Source organism: Pieris napi, chromosome 21, assembly GCF_905475465.1.
Source record: "Pieris napi chromosome 21, ilPieNapi1.2, whole genome shotgun sequence".
NCBI classification, from domain to species: domain Eukaryota; kingdom Metazoa; phylum Arthropoda; class Insecta; order Lepidoptera; family Pieridae; genus Pieris; species Pieris napi.
Window position 1 is genome coordinate 10,840,248 of NC_062254.1, and position 16,596 is coordinate 10,856,843.

Sequence of the window (16,596 nt, forward strand, 5' to 3'; positions counted from 1 at the left end):
TCTGTATTTGTCAATCTAACAGGCAAGTAGGTGATCAGCTTCCTGTGCCTGACACACGCTGTCGACTTTTTGGGTCTAAGGTCAGCCGGTTTCGTCACGATGTTTTCCTGTTTGAAAGTTCATTAGTGCACAGCCGGGGATCAACCCTGCGACCTCAGGGAGTTGCATGCTGAAGCTACTAGGCCAACAGTTCTCTTCTATAAATATATTTTTCATCTTAATAAGAAAAAACTTAGATTGCACCTACGTTTCGAAGTAGCAAAAGTATGTTAAATAACACGTATAGTAACGGTTCAATACCGTCGGTGTAGTTAACCTGAATTCGAACTTAATTGTTTACGGCATTGACAATAGACTATTCCACAGACAATTAATGCAACAACAAATGGTACAACAACAAATGATGAACCAGCAAGTGAGATCCCAAGAGATGCTAAATCAACAGGCTAGGTCTCAGGAGATGTTGAATCAGCAGGGAAGATCACAGGAGATGCTGAATCAGCAGGGAAGATCACAGGAGATGCTGAATCAGCAGGGAAGATCACAAGATATGTTGAATCAGCACGGAAGATCACAAGAGATGCTTGCTCACCGACCTCAAGCATTGGGCGCTGATGCGTTATACCAACAATATGGACCTCCCGGAAGAAGAAGCGCTATGTATCAGAGGGATCTTGATGTAAGGTCTATGGCGAATTTTACTTCTCTTAAAAGTGGACCACAGCCACAGGTGAATATTTTTTATTATATCAAAATGATCAAAATTCTTTAAGCGTACCGATAATTATTAATGTCACTAAAATTTATGTCAGATAGCATAAACAAAAGGGTCGATTTAGAGATATTGGAGCGATTTTATCTTTGTTTACAATGTTTCATTGTCAAATATTAATATTTCCCACGAAACGTATAATTAAATAAATGACTTTGAGCACTTAAAGATGGTAATTTTGTGGAGTATTTCATTCTCATTTTAATTAAAACTTGCTATAAATTTATGTATCTAGTACCTAATAACAAATAATGTATATCTGAAAAAACGTATTTGATATATAAACCTTACCGTAAATAAAAGAACCACCCGCGCGGCAAATCAAAATCAGAATAGGGTAAAAAGACCCTTTTCACTTTACTTCGCTCACTCCAGTGAGCTTCCTTCCTGCCCTTCAGGCGACTGACCACGCCGCGACTGCTTAAGCCGAGTCTCGTAGGAGATTTCCTTGCCGTTGGCACGGAAAAAAGCCAATTCCGGCCGAGCTACGCTCACAAAAACCAGGCCGAACCGAGCTGTAAATGCCCTTAAGGCCAACAGCTTGATTATATAAAAATGTTATGTTTACCAATATAGCGAGAGATTTTCTAAATGAAGAGAGATGAGAGATGTATGATTGGCCAAATTAGATATTCATATTGATTGTACTTTTCCAGTACGATAACTCAAATTCACGGCTTGATTTAAGAAGTCCTCAACAGCTCGAGCGTGAGATTGTTCAACATCGGAGACTTATCGACGGAAGACGTTCCACTTCACACCCACATTTACTCGACGAGCCCCAAAGACCTGAACCAAAACCGCAAGTGTACGATCGTTCAAGAAGAAATTCACACGGAAACCTTTTAGACGGTACGCCTAATGAAAACGGTCCACCTAGAAGTAACGACGAAAGAGAATCCGACGACGGTGGCTTCAGAATGAAATTAGCGGCCCAAGGAAGGTCGAGTTTTGAACGCATTCGTACCAGTGGGCGATCGGTAGATTCGAGACAAATTCCAGAGGAATACAGAAGAACGCCCGACAGCCTTAGAGAATCTCGTCGGACACCGGATTCTATTAACCAGAGGCAAAAAGAAAGTACACCCAATCCAGTAGATGCTGAAAGGAATGATGAAAGTGCTAGTCAAAAATCAGCAGACAGTGTTTACACATCGAACAAAGGCGAAGGATACAATCCGCAGCCATCATCATCCAGGCAAACACCAAGCAGAATAGAAGACTTAAAAGCACATGGAAAAAAAGGTACTGGTGGTTCAGCAGCTAGCTCAGGTAAGTTTTAAAATAACTATCGCAAATATAGAAAATTTCAAATATTTAATACAAATAAAAAAAGTTAGTTCCCCTAAAAGTATATAAGTAAAAAGATCAATAATTATTGTTGTCTTCCATATTAAGAAAAGGTTTTCAACGTTACAGATTATGATAAAAATGGAGGTCAGTCATCAAATGTGGACTCCGGTAGAGGCAGCGTGGCGTATTCAAGTGGTCGACGCGCTGACGCCAGCTTGCACGACACTTCAGCAGACTCAGATGCCGCGGGGACCAGAGAACTGAGACAACAGCCGCAGCCGGGGACCAGCCAGCAAAACCCTCAACCCGGTTAGTAAATACTTAAATTTTACGTAGATTATGTTTTTGTGTAATCAAAGATGAATGCGAATTAAAATTGATTTGAAATTTTCAAACGGTAATAAAGTTTCGTAAGTAATTTGGAAGAAGATCAGGAAGCGAATGGCGATATTTGGTTAAAGCTAGAGAAGGCCCGTGAAGGGGGTATCAATGTTCCTGAAGAAAGCTAAGATATTATGATTACAAGAAAAAAATGTCTATATAACATATCTAAATTGAATACTCTACTGTTGAAGAAATTAAACGGGCTTTTATTATTATTTTTAAACTACTTATTTTGTATAGTATCCTGAGCAGGAAATGAACTTTCAAAGTAATATAGGTGAATTAATAGAACTTTGATCATTAAATTAATAATATTTTTATACGTTTTCAGCTGGCGAAAACGAGTGGGCTGATCTGGTGGAGTGCGAGTTACGTCAGATTTTGGAACCTAAATTGTCAAATATGAGGCTCGATAGCTCGGATAGTTCAGACAGTTCAATAACACCACCCCTGCCGCCACTGTCACCATCTTCGGACTTGCATAAAAGAAATAGGTATGAAAACCTTACCTTACATTCACGGTTATAAGGACTGCGAAATTCCCTTTATTTATAAAATATACCGTAACAAAATATTTTTTTTAATAAATCAATTAATAAATTCAAAAAATTTTATTCAATAACAAGTTACATTTTTAGCCAAAATATAATATGGCTTGAAAAATGAAAAACTTTAGTGTCACTGTTTGCTAATACTTTCTTTTGCGACTAGCGCGCTGTGGAATGACTCTAATTGTTTAAAGAAATAGTATACTCCTACCTCAAAGGCCGGCAATGCCACAACTAAAATGGGTATCCACCTTCTTGGGCGTCCCGTTTGCTTTCTATTCCACACAAAATATGTGCTGCGTTAATATTTACACAAATAAAATATAATTTCAAATATTTGTTATATTAGAAGTGTTTCCCTAAATGATGAAATCTTAAAAAAGCTGTTAATCACAAAGAAATTGACGGAGACATTCCCTCTATTTCAGTTTGCCAGGACGCTCATCAGAATACCCAGAAGAAAGGAGGCGTCGAGATGGAAGAGAGTCTCCCCGCTGGCATGGACATTCTCACTCTCATAAGAAACACTCCTCAAAACGAGACCACCATTATAAAAGACACTGTATGTATAGCCCAACACCTTACCAGTTCATTCACAACAATTTTGAATATTCTATTCCTGTGAACATTTATTCAAAATTTATGTATTGCTCGGTTTTCAAAATATCTTAGAATTATGGTTATTGGTGGGTTGTTCTTATTCATTCTGAAATTTCTGTTCTTTGATATAGCCTTGCTTTAATATTACCACCACCACTTTATAATACCAGATTACTATCATAAAATGGTACCAGGATAAAATTTCGTGAACAAATAAAATTTTGTATTCAAACTGGGTTAAATATATCACATAACCAAGAATCATTAATTTCAGTATTCGGCCTAGACACAACAGACATGACGTCCACGACTACCCGCAGCCTGGATCTATCCTCTCTTCTTGATGGTCGAACCGACAGTGACGCCTCGACAGGCGACGCCCGCGCAATTCGTCGACAACTTCGAGGCTTAGAGAACATGTACGCTGAGGTGTTGCAACTTCTGGGAGTTAGGAAACCAGCTAGTTTAGCTAAACAGCCTACTTGGGAAGCCAGGTAGATATCGGCATATCTCTATAATTAGTAAAAACTCATTTACTAAAAAGAAATAGGGATTTTGTCGTCGGTCAGACCGTAAGGACTGACTTAGCCAGACGCAATATGCAGGAAGATTATATCTATAATAGATTAAATAGGCTGCTTAACATCTTTATATTAAGCAGCCTATTTAATCTATTGCTTAATATGGTACCCACCGTCCACAATCTAAAAAAAAAGGTTAAAGAACTAGTTTATGAACACACCTTAATGAGAGTTGGAGATACTCCTAAGACCTAACGGGTAGTTTCACATTACACTTACTCACTCACATGCACCCGCACACTCAGTCATGCACTCACGCGTGTTGTAAATGTAAAAATAATTGTTATGGAATTTACATTTGTAAATAAGTGTGTTGCATTTTGAATCTACAGAGGACTTCCTACGTATTTTGGCATTACTCTGAGGTACCAAAAATTTACACAGCGCATGCTACTAACAACTCTCAAATACATGAGCACACACACCCGTTCACACACTCACGCATACTTAATGTCTTATAAGACTTGTGTTTGAAGAGTTGTGACATTAAAACTACTTTTCCTCAAAAAAACTGTTGTGAACATGTACCGTGTACCAGTGACTAATTGTTATCTACCCACAACACAGGGTGAGGACTAGCGATAGATGAATTTTGTCACTACCTATTTGTCATGAATAAAGTTTTTATTATTATTATCGTTATGGAAAAGCTGGGAACCCTGACACAGGTATGTTTTATTAAAAGGGTTCCCAAATCTTACACATTATAATAAACTGAATGAATTAACATATTTTTATATTTACTGAGAGTTTTAACGGAAATGTTCATATCAATTAAAGATTATCATCGAAGCGTCGTTACGGAAGTATGTCATCACTGCCTTCGAGTTCTGTAAGCAGCCGGCCGCAAAGAGACAAGAGACGCTCCTCCGACCATCGAAAGAAGAATGATTTGAAGGTTTGTTTCAAGAGTATGTTTGAAAAACATTTGCCGGGGCTTCAGCTTGCGACTCTCATCACTAAGGTCGTAGATTCGATCCCCGGCTGTGCACCAATGGCCTTTCTTTCAATGTGCAGATTTATCATTCGCTTGAATGCTAAAGGAAACATGACAACTGGCTTGCCTTAAGCCCAAAAAGTCGAAGTGTCAGGCACAGGAGGATGATCACCTAATTTTTTTTATTTTTTTTTCTGCGGTTATTTGCAATCAGCCCCAAGGCTATGAGCAAATTTTTTCTGTGGTGCTGTCATGTGGAGTGACTTCCCATTGGAAGCATCTACTCATCTTCTGTCTAGAGCTACTGCCGGTCTTCTAGCTCTAGAATATGGTGACGTTTTAGTCGACTCACATACTGTCTAATGGTGAGTTGGCGAGCAAGTGTATTCGGGTGACAGCTTAGCCGCTCTTTGTACTTAGCTGCCAGTCTCCGGATTTCTTCTTTGATTGTTCTTATGTTGAGGTGCTCGTGAACTTCGTTGTTTGTAATGTACCAGGGTACTTTTGCAACTGCTCTTAGGATCTTGTTCTGTTGTCGCTGGAGTATGTTTATGTTGGTATCACTTGCGCTGCCCCATAGTTGGAGGCCATATGTCCAAATGGGCTTAAGGATGACTTTATATATAAGAAGTTTGTTATCTAGAGAAAGTTTTGAGTTTCTACCTAGCATCCAGTAAAGGCTGTTGTACTTTAGCTGTAGCTCCTGCTTTTTACATTTGATGTGGTGCCTCCACGTTAATCCACGATCAATGTGTAAGCCAAGATATCTTACATGGTCGCTGTGGGGCAGAATACATTGGTCCAACTTTACAGGTGGGCAGTCTCCTCTTCTAAGGGTGAAGGTCACGTGTACTGACTTCGCGGCACTAGCTTTTATTTTCCATTTTTGCAGCCATTCGTTAACTTTGTCAAGGCCTTTCTGCAAGTCCTCTGATGCAAGTCCTGGGTCTTTATTGCTTGCTAATATAGCGGTGTCGTCTGCAAATGTTGCTGTGGTTATTCCTGGCAATAGCGGCAGGTCAGCAGTGTACAACGTGTAGAGCTTGGGGCCGAGAACAGATCCTTGTGGTACCCCGGCATCAATGTTTTGAAATTCCGAAGTGGCGTCACCTTCTTTTACATAAAATATGCGATCCTCTAGGTAAGATTTGAATATTGGAAAGTAAGAGTGGGAAATATTCTGCTTGATCTTACATAGCAGGCCTTTGTGCCAGACCTTGTCAAATGCTTGTTGGATATCCAGAAATGCTGATGAGCAGTATTCCCTTTGTTCTAAGGACTTTCTTATGGCGTCACATACTCTGTGAGCTTGTTCCACTGTGCCATGGTATTGTCTGAAGCCGAATTGATGATCTGGTATTACTTTGCGCTCCACAAGGCTTGGCACAATTCTACGAAGTATTGTCTTTTCCAATACCTTGGAAAGAGTAGGCAACAGACTGATTGGTCGGTAGGATGTTTTTTTCTCGGTCATCAGTTTGCCAGCCTTATAAATCATGATGATTTCTGAGATTTTCCACGCAACTGGGAAGTAGCCTATTCGTAACATAGCATTGAAGAGTATAGTGATGAAGATCATAGCCTTTCTCGGTAGTTCCATCAATACTTCTTTAGTTATCAGGTCGTAACCTGGTGCCTTTTTACTGTCCAGGCATTTGATAGTTTTTATGACTTCTGCAGGCGACACAGGTCTAGGGGGATGATCCATTTGAAGGTCTTGATTTAGAACTTGGTCAACATATTCATCTGATGAGTTGTCCAGTGTTACATTAGGTTTAAAGGAGCTTGTTAGATAGTTCGCAAACAAGTCCGCTTTGTCCTGGCTCCTTCTGGCCCAGCCGTTTTCCTTTTTAATTGGGGCTTTTGATTTGTTAGGTTGACTACAAGAACGGGTGATTTTCCAGAGCGAATAGTTGCTGGCCTTAGTAGCGGTTAGAGACTCCAACTTTGCTTGCATTGTTAAGTCATTAACATTCTTTATAGCTTCCTTCAATTCTACAATGGCTTTATTAAGGGCTGTCTTGTCTTGTGGATGACGACTCAGTTGCCAAACTCTGCGCAATCTGCGTTTCTCCTGAATCATCATCTTTATTTCCAATGGTATGTTTGTGTGCTGGTTTTTGTGTTCAGTAGTAGGCGTGCTTCTCCACGCAGCAGCTTGTATGAGATTAGTAAACTGCACTAGTGCTGTTTCAATTTCCTCTGCTTCTTTAAGTCTGACATTTAGATTAAGGTTTTCATCTATGTGTTCCCTGAAGGAAGGCCAATCAGTTTGCTGGTTATACAATCTTATCGGTCTCTCAACTTCAATTATAGTGGAGCTGACAGTTAATAAGACTGGAGTGTGATCAGATGATCCATCAGCACATGATTCGATCTTCATGTATTGTTTAGAGAGTCCTTTTGTTAGGAAGAAATCGAGGATGTCCGGGATTCGATTGTGATCAGCTGGCCAGTTGGTAGGTTCTGATGGAGCAATTATGTTTAGGTGATTTGTATCGATGCTCAACATCAATTGTCTTCCCCTAGTTGTTATTAATCTTGACCCCCAATGCACATGTTTGGAGTTCCAGTCGCCTCCTGTTATAAAGCGATTGCCTAGAGTCGAGAAGAAATGAGAGAACAGGTCGGCGTCTATTCGAAGTTTTGGTGGACAGTAAACAGCTGAGACATTAAAGTATCCACCTCTGTCTTGTATTGCGACCGTAGTGGCTTGTATTTGCTCGGTTCTATATTCAGGCAGTAGATGGTGCTTTATTTTGTTTCTAATAACTATAGCTGATCCTGCATGTCCTGTTCCATCTGGGTGGTTCGTGGTGTATATCTGGAACCCTTTAATTTTGACAGTGGTTTTGTCTGTGCAGTGTGCTTCCGATATTAGGACTATGTCTAGCTTGTGCTCAGTTATTAGTATCTCGAGTTCATTTTTATTGGGTGAGAGACCATTTATGTTCCAGGTCGCCAGTCTTAACCCAAGGCCGGTTAGCCTTGTAGTTTGGTTATGAGCGTAGTCATGAGACTCATTAGAGTACTCATTTGTTGTAATATTAAGTCAAATTTCTCATTTTGTTTGGTGAGGAGAGTTTCTAATAATGTAGGGTTTTGGTTAGCATCAGGTGAAGCATTTTCTTTGTCTGGAACTTTTCTAGCAGCTCCCACGTAAGAGAGTGGTTCGTTTTCCTTACCAATGAAGGAAGATTGTTGGGCAGTGTTTCTTGGAGCGTTTACGGCTTGAATCGTGTTTTCCTTTGCGGTAATGTGTCTGTCAGTTCTTTGATGGCCATATTTGTTAGTTTTTCTAGCAAGAATTTCTCTGTATACTTCACAACCCTTATAGTTCGCCGGGTGTGAGCCATTACATAGTGCACATTGGGCGGGTGTATTTCTATCCCGCTTTGGACAGTCTGAGGTTTTATGTGCTTGCGCACACTTCACGCAGCGGAAAGGTCTCATGCAGTAGTTCTTTGTGTGTCCATATTGCTGACACCGTTGGCACTGTACTATTGAGTTTTTCTTTTTGGGATCCTCTATGGTTACAGATTGGTGGTAGATGTATTTAATTTCTTTAGCTGCCTTATTGTTGTGGCTAGGTAGGAGATTAACAAATAATGTTGAGGTAGGTTTTTTTTCAGGGCCATATCTGGAATTAATAAATCACCTAATTGCCTATTAGATTGACAAATGATCACGAAACAGATACCGAAAATATAGGCCCAGACCTAAAAAGGTTGTAGCGCCACTGATTTATTTATTTTATTTTTATTTCGTGGTCATTATAGAAAATTATGTTATGCCAATATTGTAGCCGAGTTTATTTAATTACATAAATAACGTACTATGTAATAAATTAATTTTGTACGATGAAAATAGGCTAAACCCGTCTACTGATAATAATACTTAATAATGAATTGAAAACAAACTTAACATATATGTTTTTTACACTAGTTATGTAACCTTACAATAGTAAAGTTACAAAAGTAGTGAACAACGAAATGTTCACTACACTTGTAGCCAATAAATGGTAAAACATCAGTTCAGCTAGTAATAAATCAACCCTTTAGGTTTTTATACATTCATAAATAATATAATATTCTCGGACGACATCACTTTTATTCTTTAAAGGTACCAGACTTGATTAAAGTTAAAAGTAGACTTTAAATTATATTCTTGCACGCACCCTTATACATATTCTCACACCCACAACTACTCATGCTTTAGTTTATTGTCTATTACTTTAGTTTGGTCATAGTATAAAATAATGTTTTTGTATAGGACATCTTTAGTCACCAGCGTCTCACAAAGATGGTTAATAACTTAGCGTGTAAACCCGTAAAATGCAACATTCTGAAGAGACAAATTTATTATTATTGTGATGTAGTTAGAATACTAACTTCAATGTGAACTTTTTGACGATATACAAAAAGACCAAGTTTTACAAAGTATTCTACATTCCAGGGCATAAACAAGCGATTCCAGCGGTTGGAGTCGCATGTAGTGACTTTGGCTCGCTCAGTCGCCCATTTGTCTAGTGAAATGCGGACACAACACCTTGTCATGCAGGAGATGGATAACATACGAGCTGAGATCGCTGCGCTTAGGCATATGTACAAGTGAGTTGCTTGTTTAAGTATTCTTTTTTTGATATACATTTGTCTTCATTAAGACATCATGGAACAATACGATCTAGCCTAACTTAAGACTAATAAGTAATTTAAGTCTAACCTAATTTTATAAAAAAAGGTTTTTAACATTAGGAAGTGTCCAGTAACACTACTTACAGTCTCTATTAAAGGGAAGACAATAGGGAACTAATTCACTAGTTCAAATGTTTTCGTCCTTTTAAGTCTTCTCACTAGGCCACGGGCCAAGGAGTTGAATAGCCTCGACATTCACGTGATCTTAAGTATAAAATAAAAAAGAGCCTTTATTCGAGTACTATACAATCAGGATTACATTAAGTCCATGTTTTACATTAGTACACGACCTCCGACTTCCTGACCTCATTTTTATTGAGATGTGTGTGGGTTTCCACCCTTTTTTTTTCATTTAAATTAATATTTAATATCGCGTTTAACTAAGTGTTTTATACATATTCTTTTTTAACAGATCGCAACAATACATAAGATCAGGTCACTCTCGGCACCTGGACCCATTCTCGTTCAGCAACCCCGACCGCGTCAAGAGACTCACCAAGTTCTTCGGAGACGAGCCACCTCTCATGAGACTATTCCTCAAGAAACTTGGTTACGAGGTAATTTTGCTATTTTATGTTTTCTCCATAAGTATATATGATTGGAGTATCGGAACCAAAATTTTTTGCAGTTCTTAGTCAAAATACAGCATCTCTTCAACAGTCTCTAATCAATAAGATGAACTGCTGATAAATGATTCAATGTGATAAATTGGGTTTTGAAAAAAGCAAGTTCACTATTTTAAAACATGTTTAGGTATATTATAGAAACATAATACCTACTTCGACTTTGTTTTCTTTGGAGTAGAGTATCTTGGGCCGTGGTATCAAGTGCACAGGCGCTAATTAAAGATTTAAGTTGATAGTACCAAAAACTGGTGCTTTCCTCTCTCAACAAATAAGTATCTCAATACAGCGAGGAAATGCAGCGTTAAAGGTGCACTGCCACAGGGACATAACTTATTTAAATTTGTTTTAATTTTTAATTATTATTACTATGTAGGTTAAAATTATCCATACTGTATATTTGATTGTTATATTTAGGTTGTAATAAACATTTACTATACTTCGTCGAGCTATACTAACATTAATATATTCTCACTTAACCTGCCATGATCGTGTAATTTAATTAATTTATTAATAATAATTAAATAATAATATTGCGGGCTATTCGAGTGTGAGGAAGCATGATCTGGTTAGCGCTGCATCTTCTGTTCGTGGCATTTTCACTTATGTTACCTTTCTATAACTGTATAAGTATCTGACTATCCTTGGTGAACCTTATTAATAGAAGTCCTGATCTGCTATCTAAATTTATTTCGAAAAGCTTGAAATGACTAAGCTAAATCCAGATGATTTTAGTTTAGATAGATTAACGTCAGAATCGACACCAAAGTTTTCTGTTTCGTTTTTTATCCAACAGATACAGTTTTTGGTTAAGGCAAAATGACTGGATGTCAGCAGTAGCTGCCAGCGAGTTTACCCACTGAACTAAAAGACATTAATTATTTCAGAAATATGCTGCAATGTTAGAGAAGGAGAAAGTCGGTGCCGCTGAACTACCTTACGTAGGAGAAGACAAGTTGAGAGCCCTGGGCGTACCTTTAGGGCCTCGAATGAGAATCTTGAAGGAAGCTGGTATTCATCACGATTTACACTTCCCAAGAGATGATCCAAATACAACTACTACCACACTTGCTATAGTTTAAGAAATCAAACAAAATATACTCAAATACTATATATATTTAACTGATTTTTTTAATTTGTATGGCACAAAATTCTGATTATATTTGTTTTTGTAAATGTTGTTTTGTTTTCAATTAACTGCGCAAACAAACACTGTGTCGCTTAGATAATATCAAAATTTTAAAAAAAAATTTACTTATCTAATAATTCAGAATTAACACAATAAAACTGGCATGACACTTCAAAATAGTTTTAATATAAAAAATGAGGACGGCTGTCAGATGGCTGGATGGATTCGTTCGTATACATTAAGTTTCGCATATAAAAAAATACATCTTTTGTAATGATAAAAAAAATATAAGACGTGGTTTAGACAATATATTTGTGTTTTTTTTATTGTTATATATATTTTTTTATTATTTAATGTTAGTCAATATTTGAAATGTATTAAAACTTGACAGCAAGAAGGAACTTCAAAATAAAATATCAACAAACTGTTGTACTGTGTATTTGTGACTACGGCATTGATACATAATTTTCATAACACTATCATTTTTCATTATTATTTGTCCTCAATACATTATAGAATACCTAATCAAAGTGGTCAAGTTAAGGTATTTGATTAGTTTACAAATTGCCTTTTTAATACTCAACAAGAAATAGGAGAATATAGAGGCTCTAATTTGTATTATGATTTCCTTGTGCTCGTATTATTTTTTAAATCTGTAAGGCGATTCTAGAATTTAATGACGAAGTATTAATGTACATGTTTCTTGGAATTCAATTGTTTTAAGATAGGCTTATGGTAAGCTTAAACTTTTGGTGAATATTATAAAAAAAGATTAATTTTAAATGAATTACTTTTACACAAATTTCGCTGAAACGTCGCTGCTACATACGTATAGATATAGTAATAATAGTCGCCTTTTAAAATTTTGATACATACGTTTTGGACAAAATATTATGCCAAAGAATTTTCGGCATAAATGTACATAGATGTATATAAATAATGGGAAGCAACGAATCACAACGAGTAAAATAATCATTAGTTTAATTTAGATTTTAAGTTTTATAAATTTTTTTTGTAAATTAGTAAATAAATATTTCATACGACTCCCTATTTCTTTTAATTTTATCCGCACTTTTGATAACTGGGAAATTTCAACTGTGTTACATTTTTTTTTTGCTTAAGTATGTATAATAATATAATAATTTTATTACATTTCATATGTAACATATTATTTAATAAACAGATCATCAAATGTGTTCGAGTAAAACTACTATTCAAATTTAACTTAAATATGACAATTTTATTAAGTCATATTTTCTCAAATACTTTATAGAAAATAATTACTTTTCCTGTATAATTATACTGTGTTACATTTTCTAAGTATCAATTGATAAAACTAAACAGACAGTAGAACTCACATGCCACGATAACCTCCGATATTTTTATACTTAACCACTGTAGGGTCTTGTAACAAAAACATTCTCAATTAAAAACAATTCTGTCTATTATCTTCGGCGCAAAGGTCGGATGTCACTCGACGTTCGGTCATAAATATCTCATCATTTGGAGTGCACGGTTGGTCGCATTAAAATGTTCAAATTTCTTTTAATTTCTGCCTTCTTCGGAGTAATTGCAGCCGAATCGGCGAAGTTCATACCTTGTGATGGATGTGAGTATTTTTTAAATATTTTTATGACACATTTAGTTGTATTTTTAGACATGTTATTGACCTCCCGTCACAACTATTACTGTGCTAGCAAGAATTTTCCGCAATCCGTAACTGAGAAATAAATTATATTTAATTTTTAGTGAATAAAGTAATCTTTTTTTAATTACTTATTTAATATTTAAATAACCGTTAAGATTCCTAAAAAAGTTTTTTTTTTAATTTACTGGATTATCTGATGCATATTTTTATACCTGATACAGTTTTTATATTATTAATTTGATTATAATAAATATATGTAAAAGCGTCCCACCGATTTTTATTATTTTTAAATCCTATAATACTATATAATAAAACGTAATAGTTTACACATTTCTTCCAAATATGCCTATATCTTGATCCTAAAAAGAATATTTTACTTTTATATTGAATCATTTGGATATTATTACTATTAATAAAGGCGATAACGAGTCACTAACATATTTAGTGTCAATATACTGACCATTATCATATTTTTTATCGCACTAAATGGGAAACATAAAATATAAATTTAATTAATGCCAACGGACTTTGATAACGCTCTTGGTCCTTATATTATGTTGGCAATGTGTCAACTTTTCAATGAGAACGATTTAAATTACAGGATTACATTTATTACTTAAAATCCACGGCTCACAGAACACGGTCGCAATTTTTGTGCCTTAAACAAATTCACCTAAATATTCTTATATTCTTTTCAAATTTATAAATTATATTCGATATAAATTATATTATCTATTAAAATATTGAATTAACACTTTGTTATTAAGCTTTAGACATTTCATATTAAGACCCACAAAATTAAATATATTCAAAAGAAGTTGAAAAATCCGAATTTAAACATTTTAATTACATGAAACGTATCAATTTTATAAATTCATATGTATAATAAGGTTGGTGACTAAACCAATTCTTAAAATTTAAAGACATTTTAATGCGTATTAAAGGATTGTGTTGATATATTAGTCTAGTACAGCTGGTTATTCTTCATGGGAATGCTCCTGGGTATTTTCTAAATACAAATATATTAATCAATAGACTTATAGACTGAATCTCTGGTAGCAGAAACATTCTGAAAATTGAGTAATAATGTAATATTTCTAGGATGTTCCAACATGTTATTACTTGACTTATATTATTACATAGTCATGATATGTATGATATATGAAGATCCAAAAGCTATGCTATTGTCAAAGTTAATATAGACAAACATTGTTTTTTAAATGTTAGAGATGCCTTATTAAGTGTTTTAGCCTTAAATGCTTATTTAAATATTAGTTTAACGACATTGTTTTATCACAATTCACACTTGAGTAAACATTATTATCTTTCTATTCACGAGTACATCTGAACTTAAATGAAAACAACGATTAGCTAAATTAATTATTATAATTAGCAATTAATGTATTCTCAATAATGGGGCATAGGGCAAACACAGATCCTGTTTCACTGTAGGTACATCATGATTCATATAAGTAGACTTTACGCGTTGTTAAGTATAAAATATAATAAGATTACACAGTCTTAGTATTTAATATTCAACGATGCGCAAGTTTAATGTTTTTTTTTTTATTATTGAAGCGCCACCATGCTCCATCTCAGAAGTGCGGATAGACCCTTGCACCCACCCTGACCAGTGCAAGTTGAAGAAAGGGAACACCTACTCCTTATCATACGATTTTAAGCCTGGTAAGTTTAAACTAATTAAAGTTACTTAAAAATGATGCTTTTGAATGAGACGGGAAGTTTTTTTGTGTGTTTTTATGCAACGACTAATCTACTAATCAAAAGTTATTGAATTGGATTTAAATATTTTTTATCGAAGTTTCTAAATATGAAATATAAAGGCCTAAACTTAGTTTGTACGAGAACGTTGAACCTTACGCAAATACATAATATAGCGCCTGACAGAATATTGCAAATTGGTTACTCACGTATTTGCGTTAAAAAAATGCAGGCGTTATACATTTCAGTACAAATAATTTTACTGTAAGATATAATTAATTAATTCCCATAATCAAATAAAGTAGCACAATTATTTTATTTAGATCTCTGAATTATTGTTTTTATTTTTAGACTTCTCAGCTGACAAGGCGAAGACTGGTTTATTTTGGGCAAAGACAGATACTGAAGATGTACCATTCCCTGAAATGTACAATGCTGATGCTTGCCAATACACGGCCTGTCCTATCGTCGCCAACAAACTACAGACATTTGACTACAGCCTGCGACTCTCAAAGAAATTGCCTAGCGTTAGTATTTATATTTATACGTTACTATGAATATGCTTACCTTTTTTTTTAATTTTGGTAACCGGTTTTTTAATTACTATTTATTTTTAATTATAATTATATTTTTAATTGAGGTAGATATTTTTAATTTGCTTTTTGTATTTATAGGGCCAGTACGTTTTCAAACTGAAGCTTTGGGATGAAAATGACGATTCCAAGAATTGCTGCTTCAAGACAAACATTGAACTCAGAAGGAAATAGACTAAAATGTTTTACTGACTGTATTGTTGTAAATTTGATTTGTTTGTAGTATTAAGATGACACACTATCCGAACTATCATCTCAAGAAGCTTTTCTATCGAAAATTGTGAATTATTGCTTATTTCCACAATAAATAAACTAATAAATAACTACCTAGCTCTTAGTTACGAGAACCCCAGCTGGTTTGTGCATTCGAACCTCGGATGTATAGTTTTTTATCTACTTGCTTAGAGACTGACGATTTGTAACAACATTAATGAACACATTAACAATGTCAGGCATCGGAAACTAAATGATACATTATAATAATTCATATAACATGCAATTTACATTTAAATATGTGTGATAAAGATCCCTATGATATTTCAATAGAAGTTTTATTAATCAAATGTAAAAATACATATTACATATCATCATCCTTTATAATATATAGGTTTTTATGATGCTTCAGAGACTTTTCTAACTATTCGTCATCACGAGTTATCTCACGATATCCAATAATATTTTATATGAAAGTTAATAATTACTTTATAAGGTAGGTAATTTCTATGAACAATCGCCCCTCCGCCGGATGCATTACAACAGTTTTTGCAACGCATTGCGTTAAATGGCAGACATATTGTGGGAAAATACTCAGGCGAAACGTTTCTGTACAATACTGATTGTCTACGGCTTACAAAACGATACAATGGGTCTAGATAGAGTTGTAGGTGACTTTATTATTAGATAATTATTCTTTTATACATACAGCAAACGGATGAACTCTTAAGGACTTAAGAAATGGTAGGCTCTTTGGTACGAACCTGATACACACTCAATCGAATTGGAATGAAATACTTTAGTGAGTAGTTGGTTAAAGATTATATCGTAAAAGATTTTGAAAGATAATGACCTACTT

The 16,596-nt window shown here is 35.2% G+C and overlaps 2 protein-coding genes across 7 annotated transcripts in view; both read left to right on the forward strand.

Moving 5' to 3' along the window:
- The window catches only part of LOC125060132, a 65,765-nt gene extending 54,094 nt beyond the window's left edge, over positions 1–11,671 (forward strand). For 4 of the 6 annotated variants that reach the window (XM_047664877.1, XM_047664874.1, XM_047664878.1 and 1 more), the window contains 10 exons: positions 367–730; positions 1,429–2,044; positions 2,192–2,374; positions 2,781–2,943; positions 3,426–3,559; positions 3,872–4,091; positions 4,959–5,076; positions 9,571–9,725; positions 10,222–10,366; positions 11,320–11,671. In XM_047664877.1, the coding sequence (XP_047520833.1) occupies positions 367–730; positions 1,429–2,044; positions 2,192–2,374; positions 2,781–2,943; positions 3,426–3,559; positions 3,872–4,091; positions 4,959–5,076; positions 9,571–9,725; positions 10,222–10,366; positions 11,320–11,514 (2,293 nt within the window). In that variant the 3' untranslated portion in view covers positions 11,515–11,671. The remainder of the gene's footprint in view (positions 1–366; positions 731–1,428; positions 2,045–2,191; positions 2,375–2,780; positions 2,944–3,425; positions 3,560–3,871; positions 4,092–4,958; positions 5,077–9,570; positions 9,726–10,221; positions 10,367–11,319) is intronic. The other 2 variants (XM_047664875.1, XM_047664876.1) reach the window with 2 other exon arrangements.
- Positions 11,672–13,003: 1,332 nt separating this feature from the next.
- On the forward strand, positions 13,004–16,067 carry LOC125060134 (MD-2-related lipid-recognition protein-like). Its single transcript, XM_047664881.1, has 4 exons — positions 13,004–13,170; positions 14,788–14,895; positions 15,283–15,458; positions 15,606–16,067. The coding sequence occupies exons 1-4, from the start codon at positions 13,092–13,094 to the stop codon at positions 15,696–15,698; spliced, it is 456 nt and encodes a 151-aa protein (XP_047520837.1). The 5' UTR covers positions 13,004–13,091; the 3' UTR covers positions 15,699–16,067.
- Positions 16,068–16,596: the final 529 nt, after the last annotated feature.

Bases quoted from the DNA above. Each gene is read 5' to 3' on its own strand.
- LOC125060134 (XM_047664881.1), top strand. From the start codon at position 13,092: ATGTTCAAATTTCTTTTAATTTCTGCCTTCTTCGGAGTAATTGCAGCC. The intron at 13,171-14,787 runs GTGAGTATTTTT...TTATTATTGAAG, and splicing joins GTTCATACCTTGTGATGGAT to CGCCACCATGCTCCATCTCA. The intron at 14,896-15,282 runs GTAAGTTTAAAC...TTTTATTTTTAG, and splicing joins ATCATACGATTTTAAGCCTG to ACTTCTCAGCTGACAAGGCG.